This window comes from Podarcis vaucheri (genome assembly GCF_965113315.1).
Source record: "Podarcis vaucheri genome assembly, chromosome: 2".
In the NCBI taxonomy this organism is placed as follows: domain Eukaryota; kingdom Metazoa; phylum Chordata; class Lepidosauria; order Squamata; family Lacertidae; genus Podarcis; species Podarcis vaucheri.
This window is the reverse complement of record NC_138760.1, coordinates 54,930,872-54,951,338: the sequence shown is the minus strand read 5'-3', so window position 1 is coordinate 54,951,338 and position 20,467 is coordinate 54,930,872. Positions and strand designations below refer to the sequence as shown.

The 20,467-nt window shown below is 44.5% G+C and overlaps 1 protein-coding gene and 1 long non-coding RNA gene across 2 annotated transcripts in view; one reads left to right on the top strand and one right to left on the bottom strand.

Annotated features, from left to right (window-relative positions):
* The window catches only part of LOC309526815, a 40,520-nt gene extending 30,428 nt beyond the window's left edge, over window positions 1-10,092 (bottom strand). The window contains exon 1 of the long non-coding RNA XR_014216953.1: window positions 9,182-10,092. This is a non-coding gene — a long non-coding RNA (uncharacterized lncRNA). The remainder of the gene's footprint in view (window positions 1-9,181) is intronic.
* Window positions 10,093-10,197: 105 nt separating this feature from the next.
* Window positions 10,198-20,467, top strand: part of PPARGC1B (PPARG coactivator 1 beta) — a 117,748-nt gene continuing 107,478 nt past the window's right edge. The window contains exon 1 of the mRNA XM_082213015.1: window positions 10,198-10,330. Within this exon, the coding sequence (XP_082069141.1) occupies window positions 10,247-10,330 (84 nt within the window). The 5' untranslated portion in view covers window positions 10,198-10,246. The remainder of the gene's footprint in view (window positions 10,331-20,467) is intronic.

Sequence of the window (20,467 nt, the reverse complement as noted above, 5' to 3'; positions counted from 1 at the left end):
ACAGATTTTGTAACTGGTAATTTCAGCAATAATGATAATATATAAAAGTTTGGACAAGTATGGATAAGGGCAAAAGAGGATGTTGTAATTTTGGATAGGCACCTAAACATTTCTGCCTTTCACCACATGTCATCTCTGTTGTTACAACATCTACTTTACAAGTACCAGAGGCATCTGAAATCTGAAACCAGAGCCGCTAAGTTTACACAGCATTTGGGGTGTCTCCTGCTCAGCTACTTTCCATTGGCTCTCTTTTCTGTGTCACACACTCAGCAGTTGGTAGGCGAAGGGTAGAGATAAACTTTGCAACTCCTCCTGACCAGTGGCCTAGTGACACTAGTTGGTCTCTGAACTGTGCTATTTTGAAAGGACACTGGCAGACTTTTCCTGTTACACTTAAAATTGGTAACTTTATACACAGTCTCCCTGGACCTAGATCACATCACAGCAGCTGGCTGTAAAGCCATTTAATCTCTTGGAAATTGCTCTGGTTATAATCCATGACTCACAACCATATAAAATTATGGCCAAGCAAGATGCTTTGAACGTTTTCGATAAAGCACAAATACCAGTTGACACCTAAGTCAGAATGTCCTGCAGACTTCTCAGTACTGCGGCATAGTGTCCACACACCTCAAAGATCACTGGGCCATTATCAGAAATCTCTTTTCATATCATTCAGTTGCCAGGACATAGGCTGGCACTTTCACCAAGACAGAAGACAAAACTCTTAGAATGCCTTCCTTATTTTACTGGCACTTCTGTACCTTATGCATATAGGGTTGCATTCAACTACATAGTTGCACTGGTGGGTGCAGTGAGTCCTGTGAGAGTCCAATGAGCCAGTCCAATGAGTCCTGAAAGCAACTGCCCTCCCTCCCTCTGCTCCCCATGCACCTTCCCAAATATGCTTGGGAGGTTCAGGAAAAACTACGGTGGGAGAGGGAGGTGAAATTGTTCTGTGTGGCCTGCAGAAATGCTTGTGTTGATGGAACAATCGTAATAGTGCAACACTGAATTCCTCTCATAGCCACACACCAAGCGCACCACCTTAATTCTCTGAGTTTTGCACAATTCTTAGCCTGAAATGCAATTTAATTTAAAAGAATTTTTTAAAAAACAACAACCCAAAGCATCTTCCCAGTAAATTTCTGAAATCAGTCTGACCATTTTTGCAAGTTACATAAAGCTGTGAAACAAAGGGTTGATAATAATCAGGTGCTCCTTGCTGCTCACATTTCAATGAGTTGTGGCAAGGAAGCAATTAAAAAGGTAATTGTGCAATTATACATGAAATAACTACGTATCATTCTCCTGTCTCCTAACTGAAATCTCTGTCCTCACCTACCCAGTTCAGGGAGTTTAAGATGGATAAATTCAAATTAATTTCCCTAGAAAGGCCAGTTAGCAAAAGTAACAAGATGATTCAGAAAGAAAATGGAAAATAAATTAGGTGGGGCAGGGGGCAGATTTTCAATAGGAGCATTGTGCATGGGGAAAGAATTAACCTCTTCCCCAAGTTTCCAGCCCTGATCACTCTTCTGATATCTGAAGTGGGGAAAAACATGTGGATTAAACACACTGACTAAGACATGGGGAGGAAACATGTGGGAAAACCTAGCCTTGACTCTTGCTGCATCATGAGATTTAAAAGATATATGGATGATTTTCAGGGTATACGGTAACCTGACAACCTTTTCTCTGAGCACTGGCTTTTCCTCCTTTAATGTACAATATATTTCACACTTGTGGTACCTGAATGAAGTGTAGTGATGGTTGATTATGGCCTCCAGAGCACTATCTGGCTGTCAAATACTATTGCTCTTTTCTAGATTACAACTGTTTTGGAAAACAATCCCGTCCTTCTGCTGTTGAAGAACATTATGTTATTTTATTTTTTTGGCCAATGATTACATTTACTTTAAAGCACCTTGCACATTTTTAGTTCAGGGTAAAAATAACAGCAGAGAGAAGCTCAGTAGCTGGGTACAGTCCTTTGGGAGCATTCTTCTCAGCTTCCCCCCCACTGCTTATATATGTGGCCACAGTGAACTTCAGTTTTATGAGCCATTTACAACTCCTGAGCCTTTTGTGTTTGGCCCACAGACAGTATTACCACAATAGTAATGTGGCTTATAAAGGCTTCTCTCTTCCTCCTTGTTTTTGGCTAGAACAAAAATAGAAAGAGAAAAATCAAACCATTCCATATTATTAGTGAAAGGGCTGGTTTTGTCATATTTCTGCATGTGAAGTCTAGAGAAATTTGGCAGCATATGGGCTTTGTCGACAGTGGGATCGTGGTTCAGTATGGTGACCAAAAAATATTTATTGTAATATTTTAACTTTTCCTTTTGGCCCTAAAGGGTATACAATTTAATTCTAAGAATACAAATTAAAGCAATCATGAAAAGATGTTTAGTACAACAAATATGAACAGCAAAAAACATATCCAAAGCTCAAGTATGGTTTGCTGAAGACAAGGCTGGCCCAAGAAATGTTGTTGCCTGAGGCAAAGGACAAAGTAGCCTTCCCTGTTCCATATACAAATGAAGATTGGCAGTTGAATCTTGCTTGAACACTAGTGATGGGATAGCATCCTCTGGATCTAAGAAAAACAGACTATCAGGGGTATAAGTAGGGGGTGAAGGATATACCAGTTTGCTTCCTCAATTTCTCATTTTTTTCAATCTCAAATTCAGTTCTCCACACTTCTACATCAGTTAGCAATTTTAAAAAAGTCCTCACAAAAATCAACCAGCCTGCTAATGCAAATTTCTCCTAATACAGTGGTACCTCGGGTTAAGTACTTAATTCGTTCTGGAGGTCCGTACTTAACCTGAAACTGTTCTTAACCTGAATCACCACTTTAGCTAATGGGGCCTCTTGCTGCTGCTGCACCGCTGGAGCCCGACTTCTGTTCTCATCCTGAAGCAAAGTTCTTGAGAGCCAGTGTGGTGTAGTGGTTAAGAGTGGTAGTCTTGTAATCTGGGGAACCGGGTTCGTGTCTCCGCTCCTCCACATGCAGCTGCTGGGTGACCTTGGGCTAGTCACACTTCTTTGAAGTCTCTCAGCCCCACTCACCTCACATAGTGTTTGTTGTGGGGGAGGAAGGGAAAGGAGAATTTAGCCGCTTTGAGACTCCTGAAGGGGAGTGAAATCCAAACTCTTCTTAACCTGAAGCACTATTTCTGGGTTAGTGGAGTCTGTAACCTGAAGCGTATGTAACCTGAAGCGTATGTAACCCGAGGTACCACTGTGTGTGTGTGTGTGTGTGTGTGTGTGTGTGTGTGTGTGTGTTGTATGCAATTTTGCCTCATTGACATACTTTTGCAAAGCAGTTTTCATAATATAATGTGTTTTGTGCATTATTTTAATTAATATATACATTTATATGCACACTCTACCGTAGCATATGCATTTTTGTACACATTCCTTGAATGGATAACTTCACTGAAAAATTCAAATAAGTGTGAATGTATTGGGATGGCTGTGCTTCCAGTTTATGTGTCATTTCAGAAAGTGTGAATTGGGTAGGTTCACATTGAATTGCAAAGTGAATCAATTTCCTCCCACATCCCTAGGTGTACCTACCACCTGCGGCAATAACCACAAACTGCATTATGGAAGAAGGGTCAGCCCAACCTAAAACTATCTCTTGAGCTCTCTTATTGTTTAATTCTGTGAAACTGTTTGCTTGGGTTTTGACATTAACTAACAATTTAAAAACCAGGCAGAAAGTAGTGGAACTCTCCCATGAAAAGGAGTTTACAAGCTTAGGGTTACTGCCAAAATGGCCTCACCTCAGGTCACCATAGTGAGAAATGGATTCTGCGGATAATCTTACATTTTAAATAAAAGCATGCATTCTACTCATATAAGAACACCAGGAAGGCCCCACAAATAACCCAGAGACGCCTTTTAAATAAATGGACACATTCTATTCATGTAAAAACATGCTGATTCCCGGACCGTCCACAAGCCAGATTGAGAAGGTGATTGGGCCGGATCCTGCCCCCGGACCTTAGTTTGCCTACCTCATCCATAGCTAGCAGGGCCAGTGATCAGGGATGATGGGAGTTGTAGTCCCAAAAACAGCTGGAGGCCCAAGGTTGAGAAACACTGCCTTGAGGTATCATGCTGAGCCAATACCATTTATTGCAGAAGTTGTTGATCTTCTTGTGCACGTGGGGGCATTTGAATTTTTGATTGAATACAGTGGGCATCACCCACTGGCCACTTCTCTCCTCTGTGACCCAGATCAGCCTTCTCCCCATGCCCCATGGAGACAGAAAGTTCATGCACACCCACTTTGCTTTTCAAAAGTTTGGACAAAGATCACCTCCAGAAAAATTAACCTGAGTCTTGAAAAGCACATAATTTGGTTCTTCAGCTAGGGTCTGTTTAAAAGGATTCTCCCCTGCACTTTGCATGATCAGAGATGCAGATATTTGGCATGGCCATCTTTCATTAAAGGGTCAGTTATTTGGTAATTTACAGTAATATATTAGTCCACTCAGAAGCACCACTCAGAAGTCTCAATGTCAGCAGGGCTTAAATCCTCATCTGTATACGACTGTAGCCTTAGTGGATGGGTTTTTCTTTCTGCTGCCTCTCACCACCATAGGAATTTTCCTTTTGGATCAGATTATCTAGGCATCTTGGTGGGTTAATTGTCTTCTCTTGTATCACGTTGAACACCTCACTCTGGATTGTTTTACTAAACCATTAAAAATGGTGGGTCTCTCTGCGGTGCATTGCACCCTGGGTTAATTTGTAGACCAGAATGTTAACATGTGGTATATATGTGTTTACTTTAGAACAGAGGACTGGACTAGAAGAAGTTCCCTTAAAATCCTATGATCATAATGGTAGATCTACAGTAGTACATTAAAATGAAATATAATGTACAGGTTATGCCTATATTATTTTAGAAAACACAAAAAGTAAAGAAAGCCATGTTACTCTATTAGAAAAAGAAGAACCCATTGTTAAGTGTTTCTTTTTAGGGCCAAGCAAAGTAAGCCACAAAATAGTGAGCAAGCTTTCGGGTTCTGAAGAACTCCTCATCAGGCTGGATTGTTTTAATCTCCAACTTGATGATGAGTTCTGGAGAATTTTTAAAACCTGCTTACTATTTTGTGACATTTTGGTTGATCCTAAAACTATTGCCTGGCTGAGTTTTTAAAATGTGGTCTATAAAGATTCTAAAAACAACAACTGGAGACTGGCCTAAAACAGTCAAGGACAGAGCAGATAAATGACACAATTCTATTGTTACTAGACTTCAGTACACACCCCATGAAGAAACCCTAAGCACAATGCAAGTAATTACGTATCTCTCAGCAGCATAATCCTTTTATGCAGGTCAGTATCATATAGACAGTTTGATGGGCTTGTAGGGAGATCTAGCTTGCATGTGCTTCTGCTCAGAGCAATTATATATTGACTAATTAAATTATTCAGCTGCCTGCATTGTCAAAAGCTGCCCTTTCCCTTTTATTTGCTTTGGGTAAGCAAACAGGTACGACATAAAGAGGATTTCAGTCTGATTGTTAATTTTTTCAGAAGAAACATTTAATCTATGTGCAATAAGACATGAAAGTATACCCTGCACTACAAAGAGCAACCAGTCAGTAAAACAAAGCTCCATGTAAAGAGAAAGATTTTTATTTTATTTATTTATTTTGCATTCTTCAATTTAGCTCAGTATGTATTCTGCTCAGGTGTACAGAATATCCAGCAACCATGTCTCCTGCGCTTGTCAACACAACCCAGTATACTGTAAAATAAAGTCTAATGACTATGTGCATTTATATGTCAACAAGGAGCAAGCTTTGGACTTCTGGCTCACTGCCAACTTAGCCCAAGGTGCTGTAAAATCTGGCCTCTTCAGAATTAAGGACCAACTCTGTCAGCATTTATTGCCCTACCCATTATTTACTGCTCTGTACAATGAACAGAGTCAGTGGAATTAGAGAGATGTCTTGGAAAGTTTTCCAGAACAACCAATAGTAAGAAGCACGCTCCTTAGCAGCAAACACAAGCAGCATAGGGCTTTAATGGTGGTAGCAGTGAAGAGCAACATTAGGCAAAAGTTCAAAATTTTGGCTGTTCCCTGACAAGGTTGGATATGTTACTATTTGGTACTAGTATGCCCAGCAAAAACTAGAAGTACAGTGGTACCTCGTGCTACATACTCCTCAGGTTACATACGCTTCAGGTTACAGTCTCTGCTAACCCAGAAATATTACCTTGGGTTAAGAACTTTGCTTCAGGAAGAGAACAGAAATTGTGCTCCAGTGGCACGGCAGCAGCAGGAGGCCCCATTAGCTAAAGTGGTGCTTCAGGTTAAGAACAGTTTCAGGTTAAGAACAGACCTCCAGAACAAATTAAGTACTTAACCCGAGGTACCACTGTATATGCAAAAAGAAAAAATAGAAAATCACAAAAAGGGGAAAGAATGTCCATGGGTGCAGAAAGAAAGAAAAGAAAAATGTGTTAATCATTATTTTAAAGAAGAAAATAAATTCAGTATGCACACATTTCTAGTTATGCTCTTCAAGAAACTTTAAACCAATAAAATATTTTTTTTAAACTTGACTTCTTTTGGAGAATGACCTTAGGACTGTATATTTAACTTAATAGCCTTTTCATTAGCAAAAGCAGGAAGAATATATACGCATATATCCTTACCAAGCATTCAACCAAGTTCTTCTGAATTCCTCTTTGTAATTTTATAGCAGCAGGAATAAAAACAAACACCTGTTCAATTAATTATGTTTTCCTGTACCTGTGGTGGATTCTCCTTTGCCACCACCACTTTTTCATGCAGGAGTAAATATGAGCCAGCATTCTTTCCCTTCCTTGGCTGCTATACTTAGTAGGTTGGCCTGGAAACAAGACTTGTGGGCCACTGGAATAAAGAGTGAGTTAAGCTGGGTGCACCTGGGAGTGAGAACAGGAACAAGTCCCAAGAATTTCAATGTGACTATCTCCAGGTTAGGGACGCGGGTGGCGCTGTGGGCTAAAGCCTCAACGCCTAGGGCTTGCCGATCGAAAGGTCGGCGGTTCGAATCCCCGCGGCGGGGTGCGCTCCCGCTGCTCGGTCCCAGCGCCTGCCAACCTAGCAGTTCGAAAGCACCCCCGGGTGCAAGTAGATAAATAGGTACCGCTTACCAGCGGGAAGGTAAACGGCGTTCCGTGTGCGGCTCTGGCTCGCCAGAGCAGCGTTGTCACGCTGGCCACGTGACCCGGAAGTGTCCCCCGGACAGCGCTGGCCCCCGGCCAATAGATGTGAGATGGGCGCACAAACCCCAGAGTCTGTCAAGACTGGCCCGTTCGGGCAGGGGTACCTTTACCTTTACCTTTATCTCCAGGTTAAGTGAGTGTAGCATTGCAGTCCTAGAGAGGTCTTGGTCAAAGAGAGATCTGAATCTGCTGAATTCTCTCAGCTGCTATCCTATGCTAGTTCTCATAGCTGCCCGGACGGTGATGAGGACCCATGACAGAGCCTTCTCAGTGGTGGTTCCCTGTTTGTGGAATGCCTTCCCTGGTCAGATGCATCTGCCTCCCTCATGGTTAGCATTACTGCAGAATTTTAAAGCATTCCTTTTCACACAAGCATTTTGTGGCTAATACTGTTCCTAGTAACCTTAAAAGTATTAGCTCAGAGGGGTATGCAAGTACTTTTAAAATATTTTAAATTGGTTATTATTTTGTTTTTAATGGTGTTGTTTACTACTTTGTTATTTGCTGCCCTTAGCTCCTATGGGGAGAAGGGAAAAAATATAAGAAATAAATAATGATATAGCATTGAGTAGTATAACTCAGTTCTGAGGCTACTGAAATGCCACATAGGACAAGGCCGGGGAGAAGGTAGATGCAGGTCTCCTGTTAGATCTCTGAGTGATTTGCTGTACATCAGTAAGCGTTTCCAACTCTTAGTTGTCCAAGAGCAAGGAAAAACCCTTTCCTCCTAAATTAGGCTACAAATATGAATGGACTTGGATGAAAGGACTGTGAGCGCAAAAGAGTCAGATGCATCAGGCAAGTGGCCCACTTAGTCCAGCATCCTGTTCTCACAGTGGCCAACCAGACACCTATGGAAAACCCATAAGCAGCACCAAGCGAAAGAGCACTCTTGCCTCCTGCAGTTTCCAGCTGCTGTATTCAGAAGCATACTGCTTCCAACAGCAGAGATGGAACACAGCCTTTAGGGTTGGGAGCCACTGCTAACCTCCATGAAGTTTAATCCTCTTTTAAAATCGCCCAACTTGGTGGCCACCCACCACTGCCTTTAGTCAGAGTGAATTCTAAAGTTCAACTACAGGCAACCCCCGCATGTTGGTGGAGAGGGTGGAAGCCCACCTCGTCCTGCCCCCTTTCCCGGCCGCTTCTGGGTTGCAGCGATGCAGGCCTGCTGAACAAGTGTAAAATGGTTGTTGCCTGTATGTGCTTTTGTCTGTCCTGAATCTCCCAACTTTCAATTTCATTGGATGCCCATGAGTTCTAATGTTATGAGACAGATTTCTTTTCTTTATCAACTTTCTCCACGCCACGTCTATCATGTTGCCTTGGTTCAATTTTGGTTCTGTAAACAAATCTGTAAGGTTTAGAGGCACTCAGTAGTTTGTTTTTAATTCTAAATATATGTCTTTTGCACCTGGCTCTGGCTGATAGATCCTGGAGTTCTAGAACAAAACAAAACTTATCAGACAAGCTTGAAACCTGTCTATCCCTGGTCCAGGACATTCAAATTACATGTTTTGCACCTTTCAGTGGAGTGGCTGCTGGCTGGCTCAAAGCTGCACGTATGATTTCTCTCTCTCTTTGACCATTGTGTTCTCTTTTCATGTTCTTGTCTAACATATTGATTGAGAGGAGCGAATGACAGCTGCTGTGCAAATTCCACCCCTAAGAACCACAATGTGTCAGCTCGGCAAGCCTTTCAAAAGGAGTTAGCGGGCCGGGAAGTGGGGTGGGTGGGCAGAAGGCATTGTGCTGAGGTAATGGGAGAGTCTGTAGAGCAGCATTACCTGCAGATTTAGCTTTCACATCAACTTCGAGAACAATGTGCCCAGCAGGTCTACCCAAATGTTCCATTTCCCCATGAACATGGAGCTCTTCTGTTCATAGCGCACAGCAAGCCGACTAATATCACACCTGATTGCTTTTGACTTACCCTGAGTAACAGATGCTTGTTCCTGGCCAAGTGAGCCGGCGGGACGCGAACCCCCACTTGGAAGAGTAGATTGGCTGGTTTAGCTCTCACATCTCTGGTGTGTAGGTGGGGATTACTACCTCATCTGGAGGGGGGGGCTGTCAAGGGGTTGCAAGAACCAAGCAAAGGCTTTAATATTTGAATGTGCATTCTGAGCCAACCTGTTCAGCCAAAGTGAAGGAAATGTTGACGAAAAAGTACCTCAAACTGCCAAAGCGCCATTAACGTGGTTATAAAGCATAGCATTATTTCTGCTCCCTTATTTCTGTCAAGTCAAAAGGGAGGGGGGGGAGGATGCCAAAGGAAGTCCTTGGGAAGGGGCAGCACTTTAAAGGCCGCACACTGAATGAGCCTGAAGGGGAAGCTGAGGTAAAAGGGGGGGTGTTCTCCTCCTCGAGTTTCTCTCCGCGCCAATTACAGCTGTACTCTGGAATACACGAAGCAGTAAGAAGCGGGAGCGAGTTCTCTTTGGTGGAGGGGTGCATGCGCAGAATCCCCCCCCCCCAGCAACAGGTAACCACCACAAGCTCCGGATCAGGTAGCATGATTCGTGGTTTAAGCCCCGCCATGTCTCCTTTTAGAAGTGAGGGCTGAGGGAAGAAGGATATAGAAATGGAAGTCCGCCCCCCGCCACCGAACAAAATGTAAAAGGAAAGGCCTTCGTTGCTTAATGCTTAATACAGGTCACGGCGGGCGGCGAGCCTTTTAAGCGAGCTCAGCGCACCGCCTCACTTGCGCGCGCGCCTCTGGGCCCGGAAAGCGCGGGCCGCGCGAACCCTTCCTCCCCCTCGGCGTCTCTCCCAGGACGAAGCCCGCCAAAGCGGCGGCGGCCGCTCCCCTCCTCTTCCTGCGCCGCGCCTCCGCCGAAGCCCAACCCAGCCGAGCCTCCCGCTGCCGGGGCTCCTCCCAGTCCCAACCGGCGGGCTCCAGGCCCCGCCCCGCCGCCCGGCTCGGCTGGCTCCTGACTGCTGCTCGTGGTGGCTGTTGCCGCATGCTGTTTCGTGCCGTTGCCGGAGGAGCTGGAAGATGGCGGAGCCGGGGCCGGACTGCAGCGCGCTTCTGGACGAAGAGCTCTCCTCCTTCGTCTTCAACTATCTCACCGACAGCCAGGTACGGGCTCCGGGCGCTGCAGCCCAGCCTCCTCCAGGCGCACTCCCGGCCGGCCGGCACGTCTGGTTCTCGCAATCTCCGATCAGGGGCCGCGGGGGCTCCTGTGCACGGCGGGGACGGGGGACAACTGAGTCTGGAGCGGAGGGAGACTGGGGTCTCGGCGTGCAGGGACCCCAGAGCCACCGTGCACCGGCACCTCTCTCTCTCTCCCCTCCCCCCCGGGGAATGCCGTGTAAATGGGACTCAGATCTGTTACATGTCGAGGAATCGCGGGGGTGGTGGGGTATGGATCCCGGATCTGTCATGCACCACGAAATATGGGGGGCGCGGGACCCAGACCTGTCATGTACCGGGGAGCTCGGAACGCAAGGATTTCCGTTCTGACATGCACTTGGGTTTGGGGCTCACAAGGACGCCGCATCCACTCTGCATAGAATTTAAGGCTCCGGGAAGGAACCGGTGTGTGTGTGCGCGCTCGCTCGCGCTCAGACCCAACTTGGAAGCCTGAGGCATAAGACCCCACAGAAAAGCCGTGCACAGGAGTGGGGAGGCGGGCGGGATCTACGAGGCACCTTGCATATTTCAGAGAGCGGGAAGTGCGTGTGTGTAGGGACTTTTGATTTCTCTGTAGCGGATCCCTTCCTTGTTCCTCTTCATGCCCCGACAGCGGAAAATGAAAGAGAGCTAGATGTACGGCTGTTCTGACAGATTCCAGGGCGCGGAGCCTGGATCTGTGCGGCTCTATGAGCCGGGATTCCTCCAGACACCAGACAGAATGGAGGAACGTGGGGAGGGAGCTTGCATGCTTGTGCAGACGGAGCACAGCCCCGGCTGAGTAGCAAAAGCAGCCGACTGCCCTGGAGGCCGGCGTGTGCTGCTCCTCTCCATGCAGCACTTACAGAGGATCCGGCGGAAGGAAGACGTAGTGTGTTCCTACGGCGAAGCTTCAGTTGCGGGTAGCGCACCCCCAACCCCCGCTTATTGCTGGGGAATGAACAGAAGAAACTCGAGTAGCCCGAACACTTTTCAGCACCACTCGCACGTGGACTAGTGGGTCACGCTGCTCTGCCGCTGCCCCAGATAACAAGCGAGCTGCCTTGCTTTTGCAGCGTCTCCCGGTTGGAGCTGCAGAGCCTCCCTCCCCTCTCCGCAAAATAAAAATAAAGACTCTGCCTACAATTCTCTCTTCGGGGTTATCTTTTTCTCCTGGATGTTGTTAGGATGAGAGAGGTTGGGGTGCAATGGACGGGACAGTAAATAGAGCCGTTATTCTTTCCAGTGTGTATTTAATTCACACACCCCTCTTCCTCCGGGCATGTTCTCTCTGGAAGCGCGGCTGTTGCTTTCCTCCCCTTTCTACAATGTATGAAGGCAGGACTGGCAGCAGTTCAGCTTGACTGTGGGGCAGCTGGAATAAATGGGTGCTGGATTTCCCCCCCCCCCCTCGTCGCGCTGTCCTAGAGATTTGCTGGTGGGAGCTCTAATTTCTTGGTTGTGCGCGTGAGTCATGCGGGCTGCTCGCTATATACCTGCAGCTTTGGAGAGGGGGCGAGAGAAGAAGAGCGCGCGCGCGCGCTGGAGTGGGGGGGGGGGTCTGAGTTGCTACAAATAAGCAACTTTGCAGATCTCTCTCTCTTTGGACTGGGCTACATGTTAAAATCAGATTAAGGGTTTCTTGGCAGCCGTCGGCTGATCACGAGCGGGTGCCTGCTGGAAAGGCAGCCGGCTGCATTCTTTTCCATGGGGAGGAGTGAGTGGGGGACTGTGGAGCCGATATGCTGCGAGACCATCATGCATCTCTCAAGCCAGGAGCCTGTTGCAATCTCAAAGAGTTTTCCATGGTTACGATTCCAGTATACCTCCCGTTGCCCTCCCGTTTTTCGTTTTGCTCTCTCCTCATAAACAGAGATTACTAAACTGCTTTGATTTGGGACATGGCACATTCCTCCCCCACTCCCTTCGCTTTCTTGAGTTTATTCATTTACTTACTTATAGGAGAACAGAGCGAAGTCTGCTGTGTTTGGGCTCCAAACAAGCAGCGGTGCCCTGCTCTCGATCATCCTGATTTGTCCCTAGCGTCTTGTGTGTTTATGTGCCAGACAGAACTAGGCTGGACCTGCTCCAGCCCAGACTCGTGTAGTCTGAGCACCTCCGTTCCAGAGCCAGTGCTAGAGCTTACCGGTTTGTCATGGGACATGTTGGCAAGGGGAATTTTTTCAGAGAATCAAGTAGGAGATGCTGGCAGCTTGTTTAAAGAACTGAGGGCAGAATATTTTGTAAGCAGGGTCTGTCTGCTCCACCACAACCGTGCAAAAAATTATTTATGGGATGTTGGGGGGGGGCGGATTAGGAAACTCTGCTGGATCAATAAAACACTTGTTTGCTTTTGAGAGGAGTGGGGAAGAACCCTTTGGGATAAAAGTATTATGGGGAGTGCATCAAATACTCTGGTTGCCTTTCTATATATTTCTCCATACTGAAAAAGCAGAACCTAAAGTATTGCCTACTTTGTGGGGGTCAGGAGAAGTGAGACATCTTGCCTCATAAAAAATATTTGCAAATGTAATTGGAGGGAGGCATGCCCTTGTGTATTGGGCATGAATAGACATGCGAGTGAAAATGTCCAGAAATATCTTCACCAACTCTGTTATGTGAGCAGCTATCCATACATAGGCAGCATTGTTGCTAATATATGATATAGAAACTGATTACATTCATAATACTTGTGGTGGGCTGATTTTGCTTGCTGCTGTTAGTCCCACTGTATTGGTTGGAAGTGCATTAATCTTTGGATTACACTTTCTCCTCTGCATGTGTGTGAGGGTTAAAGTCTGGAGTAAATCAGAGTGGCATGTGATTGCCCTGAAAAGGAAAAACTTGTAAGTGTGCTTTGTACTTCTACCTTAACCTCTGATGAAACAGCAGTGAAGGCTCCAGCCTTGGCTTCTGTCACATGCTTCTTTTGTAACTATAAGCGGGAGGTGGTTCCTAGGCTTGCCTCTGACGTCTCTCCCCATTACTACTCTACAGTACTAGCCTCTTCTTACAGCTGGGCTGCTGAGTTCTCAATGAAATCTGAAAGCTGATTCTGCAAAGCCCCCTATGTTCCAGTACAGGATCAGATTATTCTTAAGAGGCTAAAATGTCAGGAGGCTATGGGATAATGAATATTATCCATTTCTTTCAGAGACCCTGAAGGATTTCAGCTTTTGTCATCATATATTATGGAGAACCCCCTTCCCCCTTCCTCTGTTTGCAGCAGCATTGCAGAAATTCGTGTCATGATGCTATGAATTTCATAGTACAGGTGAACCAGAGCCCGGTCCAAGCACAACTAAAGGCATCTTGAGAAAAAGGTGCAATGAAATGTTAACCTGATTTGCCTTGGTTTTATATTCACATTGATAGCTTTATGTATTGAGGGAAAGGATGTTTCACAAAATGACTGCATTGCAACAGATAGATATTAAAGGCCTTTTCTTCTGCAGTCTGATTTTTCATCAAAATGGAGTTATTGTGCAGCAGTATGAAATGTATGATTTATGTGCAAGGCAGCATGATGCATTCTGAGCTACTCGTTTCAAGTTTGTGGCCATTGTTGTTAATTCACCAGGCGTTGGAAGGTATCAGGAATTACTAGCATATACTTTTCTGCCTCTGTAGAAGAGCAAGAAAGCAGTTCGACTTTTCTGTTTTTCATTTGTTGAAGGAAAAATAACCATCATGATAACACAGGCCGCTGGCTTCAAGCTTCCCGGGGCAATATTTCCTCTTGATTTTCTCAGCATCTTGTTAACAGCTCAATTAATTAATGGTTCGAGATGCAAACTGTTATTGACCAAAACAAAATGGTTTGTCTTCTTTCAGACACATGAATACTTCCATCTATTTAATAGATCTGCATAATGATCCTTTTGGCTGACAAGAGCTATTGCTTTGAATGCCCGTTTCTCTACCCGTTAAATAGGGCAAAAGCATGGGTATTGCTTTCATTGACAGTGCAAGGGAGATGTTTCTTGGGAGAACAACATGCAAGCGTCCTTTGAGTACCTGGCCAGCACACACTGTTTGAAGAGGTGAACTCTATATTTTGCCCTGCTGTGCTTCCACTGTCTTGTGAACCTCAGTGGCGTAATGGAGAGAAGAGGAGTGGTAGGATAGTTCTCACTTACCTGATTCAGGTTTTACAACCTTGAATGGGCATTTGGTGAAGCCATCATACCACCTCCTCAGGGGTGCACAAATGCTGCACAGACTTGTTCACACCAACATTTGTGACCAACATACATGACCCTGGTCATTTGTGGGTGATGATGGTAGCCTTGTTTGTTTTTGTTGTTTGCATATTTATTTCACATGGAAATGATAAGCTTCTTTTTTATTAACACTGCTTTATTTGCTTTTGCAAGTGTCAGCAATGGATTGAAACAGAAAGATGAATTATATACTCAGAAGAATTGTGCATTTAGAGTCCTTTCTAGACTGTAGAGTCCTTTCTAGACTCTAGATTGCAGGCAGTGGGTCGCATATTTGAATATCCCTCATTCCAAAAATGCTCTGCCTGCAAAAAAGGGGGGGGAAACAGGGGGGGGGAACAGGCATGTCAATGTTTTCTCATAGCCTTCTCCCTGACTAACATACTTTGGACAAAGTGGGGAACTTTCCATCCTCACCTGCGTTCTGAAATGGTATAATGAACCACATGAGCCCTTTGAGTGGCCTAAGGAAACAATTCTACACAGATTTACATAGAAGTGTATTCTTGTGCAATCAAAGGGATTTGTTTCCAATTGTATGTGTGTAGGCTTTGAGTGTATGGCAGAAATCATGTTGATATGGGAAGGCAAGAGGTTAGGATACATAAGCTCTGGAAATAATGTCTTTTTGTGGCATTATATTGTAAGTGAAACTTGATCTAAATTGCTTTTCCAGTGTAGATCCCACTCAAAGAAGTGTGAATTTAGTGCCAGACAGCTGTGTAGACTGGACTCCCGGCTTATTCACAGTGTAGGCAGCAGCCAGGAGTAGTTTTTCACCATAGACACAGCCATTCCAGACCTTTCTGAACCATGATTCCCCAGAGGAATAATACTGGGTAGTTTTCATGGAGTTTTTGCTCCTAGACCTTTCTGCTGAGAGAAAAGCACCAAATATGGCACATAGTCCAGATAGCTTTTGGCTAAGAGCTGATTGACACAGATGACATATTTATAGTCTGGAGTATGCAACTACAGTGACTGACAGTTTCATAGACTCATAGATCCAGAAGCACATCGTGAGTAACCTCTTGAAATCTGGACAGTGATGCACACAGTTGTACTTGACTGCCTGCATTAGTGTCTATCAACTGGCAACTATTCTCTAGGGTGTCGCAGACACATTGACACATTGACCAATACATGGGGCTGCATAGGGGGAAAGCGAAGCACAAGGCACATTCACATAAGGTAGCTGGCCACAGACAACAGCTCTGGAGTGGGGAAAATCCACCTGCATGTTTTTGATTCTGTGGCTTTAATCCACACAGTGGCAACTCTCCTATAGCACTTAAATTCCTTGTGTTTGCCTGGCAAAATAGGGTGGTTTTTCTGGCAGTTGTGGGTGTGTGGAGAAGCATTCTAAGCTACTCAAAATGTCAGCCAGCCAGCCAGTTCCAGAGTTGGCTCATGGCACTGCTGTTTGTGGCAGACATTCATGGCAATGAATGGCTTTCCCCTTATTCTTGGCAAACTGGGTTCTCTACGAAATATGTGACACCTGCTTGAAGGGACTGTTGGGGGTATGGTGTAGTGCTGCTAACGCTGACGAGGATCCATTAGTTCTTCTGCAGCTTTATAAGCAGGTGATTCTGAGTACAGTATTTTCCATTGACAAAACACGTCACTTCCAAGATTGTATTGAGCCAAATCCATCTTAATATTTTTGTACAGGTAGTTGATTTTCAGCAGTCATCTCATGAACTCATACATGTGGACCACATATGTCAGAGCTGGTCATCAGAGATGAAAAGGGCCTTGAATATTTGGCCCAGGAGTGAATAAAATTGATCATGAACATTGCCTTACTCAAGGTCTAAAGTTTATTTCAATTCACCTTCATATTGCCACAAGAGTAGGGCCCGGATGTATTTATTCATGTGTTGCACAGCTGTCTACCCTTTCATAGGTCCCTTTATTTCATGATTTAGTGTATTTCTAAACATAGACCAGTTTTTTTCCACATGCTGCAGATGATGGAGGAATAGGTAAGAAGCAAGAGGAGTCGGGACGCGGGTGGCGCTGTGGGCTAAAGCCTCAACGCCTAGGGCTTGCCGATCGAAAGGTCGGCGGTTCGAATCCCCGCGGCGGGGTGCGCTCCCGCTGTTCGGTCCCAGCGCCTGCCCACCTAGCAGTTCGAAAGCACCCCCGGGTGCAAGTAGATAAATAGGTACCGCTTACCAGCGGGAAGGTAAACGGCGTTCCGTGTGCGGCTCTGGCTCGCCAGAGCAGCGATGTCACGCTGGCCACGTGACCCGGAAGTGTCCCCGGACAGCGCTGGCCCCCGGCCAATAAATGTGAGATGGGCGCACAAACCCCACAGTCTGTCAAGACTGGCCCGTTCGGGCAGGGGTACCTTTACCTTTACCTTTAAGAGGAGTCGGAGGCTATGTTGTGCAAAGGCCTTGTTACTGTGTTGCAGAATCATGATATATTTGGCAGAATCCCAGACTACATTTTAATGAATGCTCTGTAAATTTAAGATAGGAATGCTTGTATTTCTCTAAAGTAGGGCCTCCAGGTCTATTTGACCTTTGAATGCTATCGGACTGTCAACTCTCTCCAGTCATCATGACCAGTGATGATGGGGGTTGTAGCTCTGCAACATCTGGAGGGTCACAGATCTTCACCCTCTCCTCTATTTTAGTGAAAGTCTACTACTTTCCATGTACTGGGTTGGGAAGCTGAAGGAGCTGAGCATGCTCTCAAAACTGCTGTACCAAACCATTGTTAAGAGATGCATGGAGTAAGAGGTGGTGTGTAGCAGGAAGATTTGTCAGCTCCCTGTGTATTATATTGGGAAGAGGTAAAGCATTGACAATGTTGAAATGATATCTCTCCTACATTCCTGTTGAGACTGGACAGTGCTTTGTGTTTTTATTTTGGTGCTCAGGGGAGCAATAAAAGATGGCTTAATGTAAAATATGAGCCTCCAGCCTTGGCAGTAAGATGAGTGGAGGGCCATTTTCTTTTAATTAAGATATTTTTCCATTTCCTCCCTATCCCCCCACCCACCATGTTGCCTCTGAAAATTATGAATGTGCTGCCTGCAGTTCAGCCAATGAGCAGCCTGGGAAAGGAGACTTTCTTGCAAGTAAACCCCCTAGATTAGACAATTCAGATCCTCTTTCAGATTCTGTGTGTGAGAGAGATGTTATACAGCTACTGCCACTTCATCTTTCTTTGTTGTAAAGCTTCATTCCTAAGCCTGTTCACTAAAAAGCAAATCCCACTGAAATCAGTTGGACCTATGTCTGAGTAAACACAGTCAGGAATAGAGTACAAGAGTTCAGAATTGCAGTTATGTAGGACAGGATCCATTGGGAAACCGCCATTAATAGCAAAATGAAAGAATTACACTGAAGTGGATTATGTTGCATGGAATAAAATTATATTTACTTCAGGTAAATATAGTGGAACCTTGGTTCTCAAACTTAATCCGTTCCGGAAGTCTGTTCCAAATCCAAAGCGTTCCAAAACCAAGGCGGTCTTCCTCATAGAAAGTAATGCAAAATGGATTAATCCGTTCCAAACTTTTAAAAACAACCCCTAAAATAGCAATTTAATATGAATTTTACTATCTAACGAGGCCATTGAGCCATAAAATGAAAGCAATAATCAATGTACTGTACTATAAAATAAATAAGACAGTATTGTAGATGATGAAAATTTAAGTTATTTTTTTTCTTACCTGCACTGATGATAGTCATTGTTTGGATGGGAGGGTTTTATCCATTTCCGCAGTCAGTCAGTCACTCAATCAATCAATAGCTTTTTTTATATATAAAAAATGATATTTATTGAAAGTTTAAGATTACAGAAAAAAGTAAGAAAAAGAGAGAAATAAGAAATTAAACAATGCAAATCAATACATATAAAAAAGAACAAAGCACACAATACATCAAAGCAAAAACAAAAACAATTAAAAACACATCCAATATTTCCATATCTTTATCTTTCATTAACTTGTTTCATCGACCTCCTCACACCTCCCTTTTTTGTATTCTAGTTATTAATTATTTCAGCAAATCCTTTCCATCTTTCACTATTTTCTGTCATTTAATTGTCTTAATTTATTTTAACCTTATCTTACCATAAAAAATCCTAAAACTTACTTGTACATAACTCCTTATAACATTTCTACTAAAGCTGTATAGTTTCATTCCCACATTTTTCTAACACTCATTAATTTTACAATATTTCTCTAAATAAATTTTTAAACTTTCTTCCAATCGTCATCCACCGTCTCTTCTCCCTGGTCTCGGGTTCTGTCAGTCCTTTCTGTCTATTCCATATAGTCCATCAACCTGGTGATCTTCTATCTGAGGCTCTTAACTCTTTTCCATGTCCCTTCTGCAGATCTTCTTCATATTTATACCTGAACTTTACTTTGTCTTCTGCTGATCTTGTTCTTAATTTCCTTCCTTCCTCAGTGCTAGAGGAGTAGATCTCGGGGAGACTCCAACCTAACAATGTCTTTATCCCTTCTCGACAGGTCAGCCCATTCTCCATAGTCAGAACTAAAATCCAAAGAATGTTTCAAAGCATGTTTCAAAATCCCTCCAAAGTTAAAGGCCCCCCACCACTCCAATCTCCCCCTGGCCCAAAACCAGATCCCAAAAGCCAGAACATCCCTGCATAAGGGGATCTATCCAACTTTCCTTCTCCAATCCAAGTGGGACTCCATCTTTCCAAATCTGGCTTTCTCCAGATTCGGTCATCAAGAACAACAGCCTATGTTCATACAAGGCCGAGGCTCTCTCCATTTGTATTACTTGAGGTTCAACAACAACCTCCTCCTTTATCTTCTCCACAGCTTGCCATGTCAAAACAGATTCCTGGGTCGGTTCCTGAGTAATTTCTGTATAAGTGTTCACTTTTTGTCCCAAATCAGTCATTTTTTTGTCCAAAATTGTCAATTTTAGTAATCATCACATCCGTCTTCTCATGAAGCTGTTCCAATAAAGCACTTGTCTTGCAAAAAGCAATCACTAAGGCTTCTTCTGTCCACATTCTTGTCCAAGGTCAATGTCTAATTCTCACGGTCTTTAATCTCTGCAGCTGGAGAATTCCCCAGCTCCACTCCTGCAACAGTTTCAAAAGCACCCTCTAGGGGAAACAATTTCTATTTGTATCTGTCCTTTTAAAAGCAGGTCCAGCAACAAAGTTATTTTCGATTTTCAGATATTTTGCTCCTTTTAAGTGCAAAAGGAAAGATTGGAATCAATATGTTTCTCTTATTTAACTATTTGTCAACATACGTTTTATTCACAGTCAATGAACTTTCCCAAAACGTCGGTCTTCCTGGCAGCCCGTTCCCAGGTTCAAAGCGGTGGTAATTTATCTTTCTTCACTCTCTCTCCTGCAGGCTTAAACGATCTAACATTTTCCCCCTCTTCTCCTGCTTCCAAGGGGGGTTTAGTAATTTTAGCTGATGGAGATTTAATCCTTTACAAAAGACTTTCCAGACTTTAGCTTGCAATGTCTTTGCTTCAATCTATTTACAAAAGCGGAAGGCGGACTTCCTGTTTGGAACCTTCCCGCTTCAGTGCCAAATTAAGATGTTTAATAATCCAATTTTCCGTTCTACTCACGGGTAGTTGTTTAAAGTCCAATTGTCCACAGGAAAAAGTCAGCGCTCTCCGGCAATAGCAATGTGGCTTCACTCCGTGAAAAGAGCAGTCGATTCGAAACACCGCACCGCTCACCCCACGTTGATCCGGATCGCCGAAACCAGGTTTCCCCGCAAGTAGGGGAGGCGCAAAAGGTGCCAGCCGAATCCCAGGTCCATAGGCTTCTCCCGCCTGTGGTTTTTAATGGGTCTCCGCCTCGCCGTGGCGGTCCAGACCCTGATTTCCATGAAGCGGATTCCTCCCGATCA